Source organism: Erithacus rubecula (assembly GCF_903797595.1).
Source record: "Erithacus rubecula genome assembly, chromosome: 18".
Taxonomy (NCBI): domain Eukaryota; kingdom Metazoa; phylum Chordata; class Aves; order Passeriformes; family Muscicapidae; genus Erithacus; species Erithacus rubecula.
The window spans coordinates 7818626-7835511 of record NC_136670.1 but is presented as its reverse complement, the minus strand read 5'-3'; the positions used below and the strand labels follow the sequence as shown (position 1 = coordinate 7835511).

Genomic DNA, 16886 nt, shown 5'->3' with positions numbered 1-16886 from the left:
ATACCCAGAGGCCACTGCTCGGTATCCCCTGCTCAGTGCCCGGTGCCTGGTGCTCAATGCTTATTGCTCGGTGCCCTGCGTTTCGTGCCCGGTGCTCGGTATCCCGTGCTTGGTGTCCGATACCTAGTGCTCGGTGCCCTGCGCCCGGCGCTAGGTGTCCGGTGTTCGGTACCCGGTGCCCGGAGCCCAATACCCGGTGCTCGGTGCCCCTGTACCCGATACCCGGTGCTCGGTGCCAGATACCCGGTGCCCGATACCCGGTGCCCGATACCCGGTGCCCGGTGCCCGATGCCCGGTGCTCAGTACCCTGTGCTCGGTGCCAGATACCCGGTGCTCAGTACCCTGTGCTCGGTGCCAGATACCCGGTGCCCGGATTCCGATACCCGGTGCTCGGTGCCCCTGTACCCGATACCCGGTGCTCGGTGCCAGATACCCGGTGCCCGATACCCGGTGCCCGATACCCGGTGCTCGGTGCCCCTGTACCCGATAGCCGGTGCTCGGTGCCCCTGTACCCGATACCCGGTGCCCGGTGCCCGATACCCGGTGCCCGGTGCCCGATGCCCGATACCCGGTGCCCGGTGCCCGATACTCGGTGCTCGGTGCCCCTGTACCCGATACCCGGTGCCCGGTGCCCGATACCCGGTGCCCGGTGCCCGATGCCCGATACCCGGTGCCCGGTGCCCGATACTCGGTGCTCGGTGCCCCTGTACCCGATACCCGGTGCCCGGTGCCCGATACCCGGTGCTCGGTGCCCGATACCCGGTGCCCGGTGCCCGATACCCGGTGCTCGGTGCCCCTGTACCCGATACCCGGTGCCCGGTGCCCGATGCCCGATACCCGGTGCTCGGTGCCCGATACCCGCTGCTCGGTGCCCGGTGCCCGATACCCGGTGCCCGGTGCCCGATGCCCGATGCCCGGTGCTCAGTGCCCCTGTACCCGATACCCGGTGCTCGGTGCCCGATACCCGCTGCTCGGTGCCCGGTGCCCGATACCCGGTGCCCTGCACCCGGTGCCCGGTGCTCACTCCGACGGCAGGCGCGGTGCGGTGCCACCTCCTGGCCGGCAGGGGCCGCTGTGCGCGGGCCGGGCGCCGCTCGTCGCCGCGCGTGTTTCCGGCCGGGCGGGTTTGGCGGCGCACGCGGGGGCGGTGCGGGGCAGCCCGGCGGGGTTTGGGCGCTGCACCGCGGCAAGATGGCGGACAGGGAGGAGGCGCTGAGGGAGTTCGTGGCCGTGACCGGCGCCGAGGAGGAGCGAGCGCGGTTCTTCCTCGAGTCCGCCGGCTGGGACCTCCAGGTACCTTTGCCGCTGCCCGCCGCCCTCCCCGGCGCGGGGCGGGGATCGGCGGGGCCGCGGCTCAGCAGGCCGTGGCTCTGGCGGGGGGCAGCGCCGGGCCGGAGGTCGGTGTCCCGCAGGCTCCGGCCTCGCCCCCGCCCGTGGCCGGGCTCAGCCCCTGCGGCGGGGCCGTGGGCTGGCTGAGACTGAGGCCCCTCCTGCTTCTGTCGTTCACTTTGTTGCGTGAGGTGAGGGACGGTGGGGACGAGGTTTGCGGGGTTATGTAGGTTTTCCTGGAATGCTGGTGAGGTTGTCAGTGCTGTGCTGTTGGCGCTGTCAGCAAACAAACTGAGTGGGAGTCAGCCACCATTCTGACCTACTCCTGTCCCTGTTTCTCAAACTCGCTGTGTTAAATTCCGAGTCTGCTCATGGATGGCACAAAAGCTGCTGTTTCAGAGCAGTAATTGTGGCATAGCTCCTGTAAAAGTGCTTCATAAGAATGCCCTGACAGGGAGAGTGAGGTCCCTGTAGCAGTGAGTGTCCTGCCATGACACAGCCAAATGGCACAACCTGCTGAGGCCTTGTCTTTGCCAGGACCTGCCAGAGGGGAAATGACATGGAGTGTCCTTAGTGTGAGCTGCCTTGGGAGGTCCAGTGTGACTCATGCTTCACCTGGGTTCTTTGTCCCTGTTTTCCCTGAGCAGCTTTGGTGGTTTTCCTTTCCAGATTGCCCTTGCCAGTTTCTATGAGGATGGGGGTGATGAGGACATCCTGACCCTTCCCCAGCCCACACCCAGCTCCATCTCCAGAGGCACTGGAGCCAGGTGAGGAGGGAGCTTCAGCTGAAAAGCTGACAAAACACACACTCTCTAAAGCACTATTTGTGTTCATTTTTAGGAGAACTAGCTCTCTGTATAGGTTTGCTTCACCTTGTGTGGCTCTCTAGAAATTGTGAAAATCTGAGCATTTGTACATCACAAGTGTGGGTGTTATTGCTCAACTGAGCCAGAGAAAACTTGCCTCATTGCTCAGGAAAAACTTGATTTATCTTTTGACATTAAAAGCAGTCTGCTGGTGACCTTTTGCTTAAGCTGGAGAATATTTTCTCATTTTGTGGGACATCTGAGCTGATCAAGGCGAGCATTTTACAAAACAAAAAAGTGAATTTACCTTACCAAATCCCTTTGAAGTCAGGGAATGCTGTCCAGTTCCAAAGAAGAGTTGCTGCTTTTGTCATGAAGGAGAAGTGCTCTTGGGTCAGGTGTTGGTGAACAGAGCACACCTTGCAGAAGGAGCCTGCTGAAGTGTGGAATGTCCAGCTGGGAATGTGTCTGGAGGCTGACATCCTTCTTGCTGGATTTTTGCAGTGACCATCGAGTAACCTCATTCAGAGACCTGGTGCATGCACAGGAGGAGGATGATGAAGAGGAGGAGGGACAGAGGTAAGGTTGCAGCTGAAGGCTCAAACTCTGGGTGTTCATCCCTTCTGGGAGGGCTTGCTGCTGGTGTACAGCTTCTTTGACAAAACAGGTTTACATGGGTATGGAGCTCCTGTAATGAAACATTTGAGGTTTGACAGGGCAGGTTTGTCAGTGCAAAGCCTGTGCACAAGAACGTGCTCAGCTGTGTAAGCACCAGCTCTCAGCACTGAGAGAGCCTAAAATTTTTGTCCATAGGGGATGGAAATGTGGGAATTATGCAGGAATTGGTTTTCTTACTGCTTGGGGTTTTATTTTGGTCAGGGTTTTGGTTTTGGGTTCTTTATTTTTTAAGTGTTGCTTAAGGGTAAAGTAATGGAGTGTGGAGTCAGAAATAAAACCATAGGGCCCCTTTCCAGGGGGAGTGTGGACTATTAGTAGGACAGTCTCCTAAAATGTCAGCTCTAAGTGGTTAAATACCCTTAAGGTTGACAGGCAAAGTAAATGGAATGGAACTGATGTATCTGAAGGGGTGGTTCAGCCTGGATGGGCCATGGTCTGCAGGCAGCTGGGAGCCCACTCTGTGTTACAAACCATCTGGAAGCTAATAAACCCAATCTTCCAGAAGTGCTTAATTGCACTTCACTGACTGTGCATCCATTGCTTCCAGTTGAGATCCATCCTTTGAGTGGCATGAACGTGTGCCTTCCCTCAGCATTCCAGCTGTATGCTGCTCTGCCAGGTCAGAGATTTGCTGGAAGCCTTGCTCAGCTGGGTAATCGAGCTGGTACCAGTGTTTAAAACTGGGCTTGTCCCTCTGGGCTGTTCCTCTTCCCAGGCCTAAGCATTGTTACCACTTTATTGCTATTGATCCACAGGTAATTTACAGTAATGGACATAAAAAGAAAGTCTTTGCAGCACGGGAGCTTGCATGTGGCTGCAGTGGGAGACACACTGGTGGCAGTGTTTGTAGATCCAGGGGTTTCACTGAGCTGCACAAGCACAAACAAGTGAGCCCTGATCCAGCTGACCAGGGGCTGGGTGCTTTCTGTTAGGTTTTATGCTGGTGGCTCAGAGAGAAGTGGCCAGCAGATCGTGGGTCCTCCGAGGAAGAAGAGTCCCAACGAGCTGGTGGAGGATCTGTTCAAGGGAGCCAAGGAACACGGCGCCGTGGCCGTCGATCGGACGGCCAAGAGCGGCGGAGAGACGAGCAGGCCAAAGGTCAGCAGGGAGGAGTTCTTCCTTCTGTTCCTCATTTCAGTAAAGGTTCCACTGTGCCAGCTGTTTGGTACTGAGGAGTCCTGGAATTATCTCAGCAGCTGAGTCTGGACTCCTCTCTTAGTGCAGCTCCATTTTGTGTGTCACAGTGGCAAGAAAGGCCATTCTGCTGTGCCACGCTTATTTACTTGCTGAAGCTGGCACTGCCTGCAGGGCAGGAGATGTCATGTTCATGAAGATGCCATGAAGCCTGTGTTCACTCACAGGGGTGGTGGGGACAGGGAAGCAGCTCTTTGGGTCTGTGTGGTTCTGTAACCCTGTCCTGCCTCTCTCTCACAGCCTTTTGCAGGGGGAGGGTATCGCCTTGGGGCTACTCCAGAAGAGGAGTCAGCTTATGTGGCAGGAGAGAGGAGACAGAACTCTTCTCAGGATGTGAGTATCTCTGCTTGGGTTTGAAGCTGTCATTCCAGGGATATTGAGCTTCCCAGCCCTGAGAGTTACAAAGCTTGGTAGAAATTCACAAGGACAGAAGTATGGTAAATCTTGCTTCCAGTGGGATTTCCAAGTAGAGAATAATAGATGATCAGGTCTTGGGCAAGCAGTTTTCCTGTGATCTTTTAATTAAGAATCTGAGGCTTTCTTAGAAGTGCAGACTGGGAAAAATAGTGTGCAAAGAGCATTGGGAAATCAACTTTTCTTTATCTGTTATATATGTCCAATATATATCCACAGATGGGAGCTGACAGCATTAGTTGAAGATTCCCTTGTGCTTGGTTGGTGACCAAACAAGGTCGTGGTTGTGGTGGGAGCCTGGTTTTGGCTTCTCACCCAGCACATTCCTGGCTCTTCAGCCATATTTATCCAAAAGGGGACCACGTTGCCACCTTCTAGGAATTGACACATGACCGTTACATAAAAGCCAGTGCTTTGGGGGTTTTCCCTTAGCATAGAGAAACTTCTTGGAATGTTTCTGCACCTTGAATATTTCTGCACCATCCTCTGCCCATTTGGAGCTTTATACTTTGCTGCAGTTTTTGTTGCCACCAAGATACTCAGTGAGGCTGATTATTCTTTTGGGGCTGCTGCAGGTGCACGTTGTACTGAAGCTCTGGAAGAGTGGATTTAGTCTGGATAGTGGAGAGCTGAGGAGCTACCAGGATCCATCCAATGCCCAGTTCCTCGATGATATCCGCAGAGGGTACGTAGTGAGGGGAGAAAAGGGACAGCTCTTTTCTGAAACATGAGTGCTTGTGGAATCAGGCTTCTGAATCCATGACACATTTCACCTGAGCTTTCTTGCAAGAAATTAGTTGTTCTTGATATGGAACATTTGGTTCAGGTAAACAGGGAGTGGGTTTGGTTTATGTGGGGCTTTGAGAGTTTGAAGTAAACAAACATGTTCACATTTGTGTTGAGAGTTTCTGATGTATTGTGTCACTGCAAATGAGGGCCAGGGAGAAGTAACCTTTAATTTGTGTGTGTCAGTGCATCTGCCCTGTCATTTAAGCAAAGGCTCTCTATGATTCCTGGAATTCCAGAGATCTTGGTCCTTTTGTCCTTGCATTCCTGCCTTGCTGCTTCAGGCAGCTGCCTGAGGACACTCTCTTTGCAGGGAAGTCCCAGCTGAGCTGCGCAGGTTAGCACGGGGAGGGCAGGTGAACCTGGACATGGAAGATCACCGTGATGAGGAGTATGTGAAACCTAAAAGTGTCTTCAGAGCTTTTACTGGAGAAGGACAGAAGCTGGGCAGGTGAGAAGATGGTGACACTGGTTTAACTGCATGTAATGTGAGAGAGTCACTCGAGCCATGTAAGGTGGAGCCTTCTGATTCACCCTTCTGAAAGAAAGGCACTGGGTGCCTGTGGGGTGGGAGGTGTTCCTCTAAGGAAAGAAGGCTCACTGACATATACCAGTGACCCAGCCACCCCCTGCCAGGAGCCAGATCCCTGGTTTGGAACCTCCATGGTGTGTTGCATTGGAGCGGCGTTTCCAAGTCACACTTTCCGCTGTGGGTGTGAGGACCCATGACACCAAAGGGGATGGTAGAGTTTAACTTCTAGACAAATTCCTGCTGACTGGCTGGCTCAAAAATTCTGACTTCCAGCTTGCTTGTGGAGGAGCCCTGGTAGCTGGGCCTGGCAGGCAGTGGGCTTGCTGCCTGATCTGGTAACCTGCAGCCAGGTGAGTTTGGTTTCTAACAGCTCACCTTGCATCTCCCTGTTGGCAGCACCGCGCCCCAGGTGATGGGCACCAGCTCACCAGCCCAGCAGGCAGAGAACGAAGCCAAAGCCAGTTCTGCCATCGTGATCAATGAGTCAGAGCCCATCACCAACATCCAGATCCGGCTCGCTGACGGCGGGCGCCTGGTCCAGAAGTTCAACCACAGTCACAGGTACGAGCACAACAGGGACAGGCATGGCATAAATGGCCCTGCAGGACAGGGCACTGGTGGGGCAAGTGTTAAAGTCCTGGATAGCCTGCCAAAAGGAGCTCTGGGCATCATTCCATAGGAGTGAAAGGGAATAAAATTGTTGTGGTGTTTTTAAGACAGTTGCTAACTGTTGGGTAGGATTTGCTTTCCAAATTGGCATAAATTATAGCCAGTGACCTGAGAGTGTAAGTGTTATCAGCAGAACTTTCTTTGATGTGACCTTTAAAAAACTGAATCTCTTCTAAAGGCTTTGGATACTGGCAGATAATTAGGAACCTGGTTCAGTTACTCTGACTCAATTTAGAGGCTGTTCCCTGTGCTGAATGGAGCACCAAGGGATGCTCTTACCACAATTTTGTTCCTTTTGACAAGCTTAGATACACCACCTGCTTCATTCAAAATCTCTTGAAATCCTTCTCAATTTCCTGGTCTCATAATTTATACTCATTCCTCCAGTTTCTGTAAAGGTCAAAAACTTACAAAATTTACAAAAATCTCTGCCTGTGAGTGAGTTCAGGAAATGGATCCTGTGTCACTGTGTGGCTGCTCACAGGAACTGAAATCCTCTGGGTTCTGCAGTGTGAGATGTGCTGAGAAAGTGTCAGTTTGTTAATTGTTCATTGCAAGGGGTTTGGAGGCTTTCAGTTTATAACCCCTGACAACAGAGACAGAGAACACTGAGCTGAGTCTGTAGCCCAGAAAGCAGCTGCTGCTATTTCACTAAATGGGAGCAGGTAGAATCAGAATAGGCTGGTGTGGCCTGTGGTGAGAGCTGGAATACAAACGCAGAGCTGCAGGGCAGAGCAGTCATTGTCCAGGCTGTGCAGTAACAGCATCACCCTGTGTGTGTTTGATCCCTTGGGACAGGATCCGTGACATCCGGCTCTTCATAGTAGATGCTCGGCCAGCGATGGCTGCCACCAGTTTCGTCCTCATGACCACCTTCCCCAACAAAGAGCTGACTGATGAGAACCAGACCCTGAAGGAAGCCAACCTGCTCAACGCTGTCATCGTTCAGCGGTTGACATAAAGGAGCCCAGCTCTGTGCACACAACCGCGGCGCGTCTCCTCCCGCGCCGTGCCTCGCAGGCCCACATCTGCTCCTAGCTCTGGGTTCTTAGGTCTTGGTTGGACTTTTTCTCTTTAGTTGCATTTCCCGTGGGGTTTTTTGTGATGATGATGATGATGATGATCAGTGGACTTCAAAATAAATAAACGAAACAAATTCGTTTGGAAAGGAGCTGCAGCCTCTTGTGCCCCAGATTCCCCCAGGAGAGTTCAGTTACCTTGTGGATTGAGTTACTGCACTCAGAGGGGAGGAGGGCAAGGGGGAAGGGAGCTCCAGGGAGCAGTTTCTGTCAGTGGACTGCTCACTACAGTCTTTCCCTCCAGAGACTGCTGTAAAGTACTCCCTTTTTTTTTCTCCACATTAAATATAAACTATCTGAGAATGGGTGATCTGATTGTCAGGATAATGGTTACACTCCTGTAAAAGCATTGTGGAGGAAGTCTTTATGAAAGAGCTCAGTGTGGGGAAAACTCCAATGTGTGAGGTGCAAGGTTTAACACTTCCTGTGCTTTTCTGGAGAGAAATCCCTGACTTTCCTTCCCTCAGCACAGCTCTTGGGACATTCATTGCAGTCCTCAGCTGCTCTGCCTTTGCTTTTTCTGACAGGCCAGACTGGTTGCAGGTTTAAATTGCTGTACTGCATTTCTCTGAGAAAGGCTGCTGCTGACTTCTTTCCAATAAGGCACAAAGCTGAATCAGCTTGAAGTGACTGGAAGTAAAAGGCAAACAGAATCTGTCTTACTGGAAAGCAAGTTCTGTCCTGAGAGGTGAATTACTGAGATGGTTGCACCAGCTTGGGTGGAAAAACTCAAGGCTGTAATACCCTTTGATGTATTTTCTCTTCTCTCCTGAGGACTAACATATCTGAACTCCTGGAATTCTCCAGTGTTAATCTGTTCTGTTTGTGTTTTGGGCTCAGGTCTCCATCTCTCTCCTTCCTTTGAACAGAATCCTGTGGGTGAATTCCTTATGCCCAGACAGGGGCACTGGTAGTGCTGGCATAGCTGCCATGGAGTATTGTGCAACAGCACTTTGCACTGCCCCTCAGCTGCTTCTGCCTTTGTTCAGGGTTTCTGAGCAGAGCCCAGAGCTGTGCTGAGTCGTGGGCTGCAGCCACCAGCTCCATGGGAACAGAGTCCTTGGGAAAGGCTGCCCTGCTGAGGGCTGGAACGCTCCCTCCCCATCCTGCCTTAGGCACCTGAGCCCCCTCAGTGCTCAGAAACTTGCAGGTCCTCCCCTTGGTGTGAGCAGAGGGAGCTCAGGAGCAGGTTGGGCAGGTTCAGCATGAGCAACTCGCTTGGCTGCCTGTAGAACACAAACCAGAGAGCAGCCCTCAGCAAGGGCATTTTTACAGCAGCTTCTCAGCTGAGAGCTGAATTAACTCACATTTTTCATTACTAAATGGACATAGAGTGTGCGTAACAACCAATTTGTAAATTATTGTGGAAATTGCCATTAAAAGCCCACAAACAGGAAAACAGCGTTCGACCCTTTCTAATAACAGCTGCCATCTGGTCTCAAGATTTTGGATCGTGTTCATTGAGAGTGTCTCCTCTTTGGGCTGCTCTGTGAGCAGACTTCTGTGCTGAGCTGTCTTCTACTAAATGAGATTCAACCTCTCATCAGCATTTCTAAAGATTATTTTTTTGTGGCAGGAGAGCTTGGGGTTCACCTGCCTGTGCATCACTTGGTGTATATTATAACCAGTGAATAATCTGTGTGAACCAGTGGAGGGAGAATTGAGAAAGGGAATTTCCCTCGGAGCTAAATAGAGTCACAATGGCCTTGTGCAGCTCTTGAATGCTGATCTTCATGTGCCATTTTGGGGATTTGGAACAGCATCTTCCAGAGTGCTGGAAAGGATGTGCCCCTAGACTCAGAAAGAAAATTTATCTAACAGAAAGGGTGCAGGTTACTTTCTCCTGTTTTCTGCATTTCTTAGCCAGGGGCACTGAGGTGGTGCCCAGCTGGTGTCTGTGGTCTTTGGATGGACTGGCCACCTTGGTGCCCCCAAATTCAGTGAGTGTTGGCAGCCAGACAGCAGCTCCTCTAAGCTGCTGATCCCAAGATTTGGCTGTGCAGATTCTGCTCACCGATGGGATCTTTCACATCCAGCTTTGCTGCCAGTTCTGTCCTTGCTGGTGGGAGGGAAAGGGGGTAAACCCAGGGGCTCAAGAACTTCTCCCTGCCAGGAAGAGGGAATTTCCCCTGGAGCCAGAGGGTGGCAGTGCTGCAGAAAAGCCGCTGTCCCTCGAAGGCTTCTTTGAGAAGCTCTGCTGACTCCTGCTGGGAGCTGCACCTTGTGCTCCAGTGAGCACCTCTGGGACACTGCTGCCAGCTCCTCCTGCCTCTGATTCTCTCCTTGGTTTTTGTAATGAGCAGTGCTTATCTCCTGGTGAGCGGGTCAGCTCTGCCCCACTGCCCAAGGGAGTGCTGAAGTGGGATCAGTGACCAAGGTAGACCTGTCTTCTTCCAAACCTGACAAAAGAGCCTGTGGAACCAACTGGAAGTGACATGCATGCAATTTCCTATATTAAACTGCCTTCTCTGAACTGGTGAAGTGTTTAGCTACAAAATAAAATAAGCTATAAAGCAAAACTGATGAGCTAATTAATGAGAAGGGATAATACACCAGAACAGGAAAAAAAGAGAGAAGGAAAGCAACATTGTGATTTTGTAAAGAAAATCACCTTGCCACTTGCACATCTGCATTCCTGGAAGAGTTGAAGGTCAGGCTGGACAGGGCTTGGAGCAACCTGATCTCATGGAAAGTGTGGCTGCCTGTGGCAGGGGGTTGGAACAAGAGGAGCTTTAACATCCCTTCCAACCCAAACCACTCCTTGATTCCAGGATTCTATTTGATAGTATGCCACTGCAGTAGACAAATCCTTATTTCTGGCACTCATGTAGCTTTTGATTATTAGTAAGTTTGACTTCCTCTCTAGTAAAATCACTTGCCTTTGGCATTCCATTTCTGTGTTTTAACAAAGTCATAAGCCATGGTCACAAAAGTCTTTTTTTTCTCCTTCTTTGCCTGATAAATGTTTCCCTGTAAAAAATTTCTTTCTTTTTTTTTCTCTTTTCATTGATCATTCTCCCACAGGGAGGTCGTGCCTGTGTTCTTGGCCTTTCACACCCCAGTGTTAAAGTTGTGCTCCACATCTCACATGAAAACTCAACTTCTTTTCAATTTCTGGGTTAGATACAGCTCAGTTTCAGGACTGTGCTGTTCTATCTGGACCTGATGTCTTTCACTGTATCCAACTGTTTTCTCCAAATGCTGCATTTTAACAGTTTTCCTCAGTTGGGTAACTAGGACTTCCTGGGATTTTTTCTTTTGTATGCAGTTCTTTGTTTCCTCTTCTTTCCTTTCACATGTCCTTGTTGCTAAGGTTTAGTTCCTGTGTTTTCTGATAGCATCTCACACCATTTCCTGGGAACTTTGCCTCCCCCTCTGTAATGCTGCTGTTGCTGTGGGATGTTTCCTGGTCTGTGTTTCTTACATGTCTTAAAACATTTCTTGTTTTTCTCACTGCTCTGCTTACCTCAGGAGGTTCTGCTACCCCAAGGCCACGCAGTTTTTCAGTGATCCTGGTGTAGGAACACCCATTTCTAGGTGTAGCTGTACCTTCAGCTGCCTGTTTAGGTAAGACAAAATTAACAGTGCAAAGCAGCAAGATTTTATTGGCTTGTTTTGGCCTCAAACTCAACTAGTTCAGCTGGCAGATAAATGGAAGCATCATAAAAGATAAAGAGAAAGGAATCCCAGTGGGCACAGCAGCACTACTAGAGGATGACTAGAAATTTAGGCCTTTTTTTTTTTTTATGTTGTTTCTTTTTGTTATAATCAGTTACATTCAATTTAGGCTTTACTTCTCATTCTTGGACAACCCTACATCCTTCCAGAAGGAAAAAAGTGACCTCCTGCCTCTTGGGTAGGTCTTCAGCTCCCTGTGTTCTTGACTTAGGGGAGTGATTAAAAAGATGTCAGTTTGATCCTGGGACGTTATCTGGAAGTTCAGTCAGGAGGTTTTCTTTTGAAAGCAACACTGCTTTACAGATCCTTTGTTACCAAGAAAAAAGAATTGATGTTTCTTCTGATTCTGTAGTTAGACTGGAAAATGTTCTCATGGGATTGATGTCACAGTCACATAAAACAAGATGCTGTGGGGTTCTTCAAGGCCCAGCATGGTGAGGGGAGGAGCTGTGACATTTGTGTTAATCCTTGGGCAGGAGCTCTGTCTGTGCAGGAGTTCACTGCTCGAGGTACCTGCATGAAGGATTGCTGGGTTGTGAAAGCAAGAGAGGGCCAGCCCCTACTGCTTCTGAATGGCCTTGCTGGGAACCAGATGGAGACTGGTGATCTTAAATGAGAGATTTAATTAAGCAATGAAGTTGTGCATTTCTTACCAAGTTGTGAGTTTCACTGGTGCTTGTGTGGTAAATGTGGCATCCTCCAAGGCAGGGTGTCTGTCTGACAGCCACTCCAGGCAGGGCTGGGAGCTGGAGCCCACATTTCTCAGCTGTGCCTGCTGCCAAGAGTGCTTTCCTGGCATCCCAGCTGCATGCCCATAAATAAAAGCCTGACAGCTCCTCTCATGCTGGGAGACTCAGACCAGACTTCTCTGAGCTGTGTGTTCTGCACCTGTCCTGCAGGCACAGGTACACAAACACTCACATCACTGTTGTGGTGTGAGGACAGCCAGCCATGGCCCACAGTCACTGAATCCTGCAGAGCTGGGTCTCCTCACCTACATCCCTGTGAACCAGGACCACTGCCCTGCCAGCATTATGGTGTGCTTTGGGCAGATTCATTTTACCTCAGGAAGGAAAAGAGACTGGAGTTATTTGATGTCTGCTGAGAGTTCAGCTGCAAGTCTCCTCTTCGCTCAGGTAAGTGGTATGATCACACATGGCTGGCACAATGGGAGCTGGTGCAATGTGTCACTGGGGATCACTTGGGGACTTCCATGGGCTCCTAGGGCAGCATTGATGGACAGCTAAACAAGCACACACCATCCAACCAAGGGAGCAGCTCACTGCAGTGCAGGCCAGGTGATGGGGCTGCCAGAATCCTGCAGGATTCCACAGAAATGGGGGGTGAAATCCTTTCTAGTTACCTGTGAGCAGTTTTACCAAACTAGTCCCGTGTTTCCCAATTACACAGGTCTACAGAGGGTAGTACAATAGTAATGATGCCACAGGCCTCCATCTTTGGCAGTTCAACAGCTCCAATGTCAAGCACCTCTCAATTTACTAATTTATCATTTTGTGACTTATTTGCAACATTCCTAAATGCTTATCTTATTTAGTATTCTGTCTTGTCTGTATTCAACCTGTCAGTCCCAGCCCTGGGAGTTCCTGAATAGATTCCAGATGTTCTTATTTACTCAGGTATATTTCATGACTCCTCCTTAAATTAACTCTTTAATGACTTATGGGGCCTATGGTGGCCACAGGTTCTCTCCTGCCTCATCATCTTGGTGGCTATAAAGTCCTGGCTCCTTCACCAAGAGAAGGCAGACGTGCTAAGGGGAACCTAAGAGCCTTTGGCCATGCCTAGAGCAGTGAAGGAGAGGTAAACCTTTGGAGGATTTGTTTGTATAACACATCCAAATGCTGCCACTTGCTGCTGTGCCAAAAAACAATCCCCATTTGCTGGCTTTAGAGTGTGTTTTACTTTATTTGTTTTCAGGGGGGCTTCCTTGCAAGCCCTGTTCAGCCACATTTCGACCCCAAGGCTGTCTGGACAGGGATCCTGTGTTCTGCAGTGGAGAAGAGGGTTCTGGGGAAGTTCCTTTGCAGTGAGTAATTCCAACAGGACCTTGTTTCTCTAGCTGCAGAGCTTTGGTTTCTCTGAGCCTTTTGCTCAGTTGCAGAACAGAACGTGGGGTGTAGCTGCTGTGTTGATGAGTATTTCCTATTTCTTTCCAAATATATTTTTAAGCAGCTGATAGAAAAAGATCAGATAGTGATGGAAGAGTCATCATCCTTTCACTCCAGCCCCTCAGTGAGGTTTCAGGCCTTGGCACAAAGTGTTAGTGGAGAGCTCACTGCTTGCAGCAAGTCACCCAGAGTGTAACAGTGATTAACACTGGGACTGGTGCTTTTCACCAAAATCTGCCCTTCCAGCAGCAGGCTGAGCCCTGCTATCACACAGAGGTGGGCTGGGAGCTCCCCATGCTGCTCTAGCAATCCAGTGGGTGACGCTGCCTCCTGTGAGGCACTGAGGGCACGACAGAGGCTTTGGGAGGAGTTGAGCAGGGCAGGAATAAAGCTTCCCTGTGTTTGGGGATAATCGTGCATTGACTTAGCCAGGATGCAAGAGCTACTCAGCTGCTTGGAGGGGTAACTGCTGGTCAGCTCTTTGCTTTGTAGCCTGTGAGCAGCAAATGCAGCTCTGTGCACCTGGGGAGTAAATGAGTGCCAAAAAGCCAGAGGATTAAGTGCTGAGCACAATTTCCAAAGTACCTTGTGTCTGTCCAAATGTAATTGTGTGGTGAGTGGGTAGAAAATGGACTAGGGAAAAAAAATAAAAATCAGGATTTGATATTTCCTTTTGAGTTTCCCCTTTCCTGTTGAATGGGGAGAGATGCATTTTGCCTTCTTACAGAGATGCCAAAGTACGCTGGTGGGAGATGGGAATTTGGATCCCACTGCACTGGCTGTGGTCCAGTGTGAGTGATATTTGTTATCTGGCATGTCAGTAAAACAGCAGAGAGGAGAGATGCCACTGACTCACTTGTTCTGTGCCTTATTAACCAAGTTGTGAGTCAGCCTGTGAAGCTCAGGTGGTTTAGATTAACCCCCACTGGACAAGGCAAGGCTGAGCTGAAGATGACACATTGTAATGAACCTTGCAGAAAGGGTTCTCAGCTACCCGTGGATACCGGATGTGGTACAGAGACACTAACACAGTGACACTGAGAGCACAGAGAAGGTTTTGACTCTGTTCTTCTGCCTTGCTTGCTGCAGATAAGTCCAGTCTCAGGGAGTGAAGCAGCATCTGCTTTTAAAGAGCCGCCTGATGGGATTAGATGTGCCAAACAGATGATTAGCGGGCAGAGCGCTGGTGCCATCCCTCCCTGCCAGCCTTTTCCAATGCCTGCTGTCCTCTGAAGCCAATTTCTCCCTCTGCTTTGCTTTGCCCAGCACTTGCAGCAGTGCTGGCTGGGAGCTGTGAGCACGGCTGCCTTGGGAACGCCGCTGCTCCCACTCAGCCAGCGCCAAGGAACGGGGCTCCCACCGCTCTTCACGCACGAGTCACTTCTGGGTTGTGCTGCTGAGACTGGTGGATGCTCTGGGCTACAAAAGGACTGTGAAAAGGCAACTGAAATGCACCTTTCTTGTCGCCAGGTTTAAACATTGTGAGGTCTGCACTGCTAGGGGAGATCTCTTGGGAGCTCCCAGGCTGAAGGAGGGTGGAAATTGCAGATCTTCCAGTATAAAAGAAAAATGTATGATTGTCCTGGTTTAGGGCAAATCTGGGAGGAAACCTCTGAATGGGGCCCCTCCAGATTCAAGCAGTCCCTCCCACAATTGGTTTGGGGGAAAATTTCCTTAGAGAAAAGTGGGGAAAAAAACCCTATTTATTTAACAGACAAAGCACTTCCCAGCACAAAAATGAACAATACCAAACAGAAAAACCTCTTGCTGCTCCGAAGAGATGACAAATTCAGAAGAGTCTCCTCTGTGGCTTGCAACTCAGGTCACTCAGGCTGTTCTCAGTCCCTCCAGCACTGGGAAATGTCACAGCCCAGGCCAGGCCTGGTGGGCCACAGGTGTGAGCTCCTGGTACTGTTCTGGGTTTTCATCCAGAGCAGGTTTAAACAATTCCAAGAAAAAGGGAAAAGAACAGTCCAGGGGAACTCCTTTGCTTCAGCTAGCCAGGAGAAAACCAAACAAAAAGTCAAAAGAGCTCTCTTACTCCTGCTGTCCACTGCAGACAACTGGTCTGTGTGAACAATGTGAGGGAGCAAGTGCCATCTCTGATAACAAATTCTGCACTTCTCTTTTCACCCCAAGACAATGATGTATCCATGTGGATCTATCCACGCTTCCCATTCTCACTGACTTTGTCCTGGAACTTTGCACAAGTGCCTGGAGTGATATCACAAGGGATAATGGTTTCACACTGACAAGGGCAGAGACAGGTGGGATATTAGGAAAAAATTCTTCCTTTGAGGGTGGCACAGGTTGCCCAGAGAAGCTGTGGCTGCCCCATCTCTGGAAGTGTCCAAGGCCAGGCTGGATGGGGCTCTGAGCAACCTGGGACAGTGGAAGGTGTCCCTGCCTGCGGCAGGGGGTTGGAACAAAATGAGGTCTCTTCCAACCCAAAGCATTTTGTAATTCTGTGAATGAGTCCAAGCAGGGTTCCAGGTCTTCTTTGGCAGAGAGGGGCTTTTGTTGGGGAGTGGCCTGCAGCAAGGACCTGCCTGTTCCCACTGCCCTCTCCCTGCCTATTTCTGCCACTCTGCCTGCCTGCTCTGGGTTTCACATGCTGGTTCTTCACAGCTGCTGGGTGCTGGTGCTGAGGCAGGAGTGCTGGGCTGGCTCCAGCGTGTTCCTGTAGTGCTCTGGAGCTCAGGCCTTCTTCCAAGCATCCCTGAGATCTCATAGTCGGAGCAGTCTGGGATGGGAATCAATGCTGGACACAGCTTGACCTTTGGAGAGCAGTAGATTTCTCCACTTGACTGCAGAGAGCCTGGGAACTACTGCCCTGAGTACATGCTGTACTGTGAGCCCTGACAGAGTTCCTGCCTCTGTGGGCAGGGTCTGGCCACACTCCTCCAGCAGAGTAGGTCATTTCCCCCACATCAGCTCCCCCTGGAGCCTCACAGATGCTGTACCTTCACTTGTCAAATCCCCAGCCAGCTCAGATGTGCATTTGCAGCAACAGCTTGATGTGCAAGGCAGTCTTCCTCACCCGGGCCAAGGAAGGCTGTGCGTCCCTGCCACGTGCAGGATGCAGCCGTGTCTGCGGCTGCTTCTGGGCATCACAAAGATGCTGAGCTGCACAGATCGACACAAGGGGCTCTCTCAGAGAGGAGAGTGGTCTGCAGAGAGGTAAGATCAGTGTCCCAGGGTGCTGCTTCCTCACATGCAGAGGCGCATTTCACACGTGCAGCTCGCCCTCGCGAGTGCGCTCGCCCACGCGGAGCCTGCCCGGCTCGAGCCGCAGGCTGTGGGGGTGGTTTGAAGTGTTTATGACTCAGGCTCGAGAACACATTGTTAAAGCAAAGCTCTGCCTTGTGGTGTTGTTGCTGACTTTCAAGTGAAATGGGCAGAGCCGTGCAGAGCACTGTCCTACCTGCTGAGAGCATCAAGGGAACAAAAGCTACCGCAAAACCGTGCAGCCGGAGAAATGCCTTTGTAATTTTAGAAACACAACTGCTGTGGAAATAAGATGTTGTATGAGTAAGTGCTCCTCGGTGGTGCAAGCCTAATGCCTCAGCCATCCCCGGGGGACAAGGCTTTT

The 16886-nt window shown here is 50.8% G+C and overlaps 1 protein-coding gene across 1 annotated transcript; it reads left to right on the top strand.

Annotated features, from left to right (window-relative positions):
- The first annotated feature begins 1113 nt into the window (after positions 1 to 1113).
- NSFL1C (NSFL1 cofactor) lies at positions 1114 to 7576 on the top strand. The gene is made up of 9 exons (XM_079321894.1): positions 1114 to 1293; positions 1999 to 2096; positions 2640 to 2714; positions 3746 to 3911; positions 4248 to 4340; positions 4997 to 5106; positions 5521 to 5658; positions 6136 to 6300; positions 7207 to 7576. The coding sequence occupies exons 1-9, from the start codon at positions 1192 to 1194 to the stop codon at positions 7367 to 7369; spliced, it is 1110 nt and encodes a 369-aa protein (XP_079178020.1). The 5' UTR covers positions 1114 to 1191; the 3' UTR covers positions 7370 to 7576.
- Positions 7577 to 16886: the final 9310 nt, after the last annotated feature.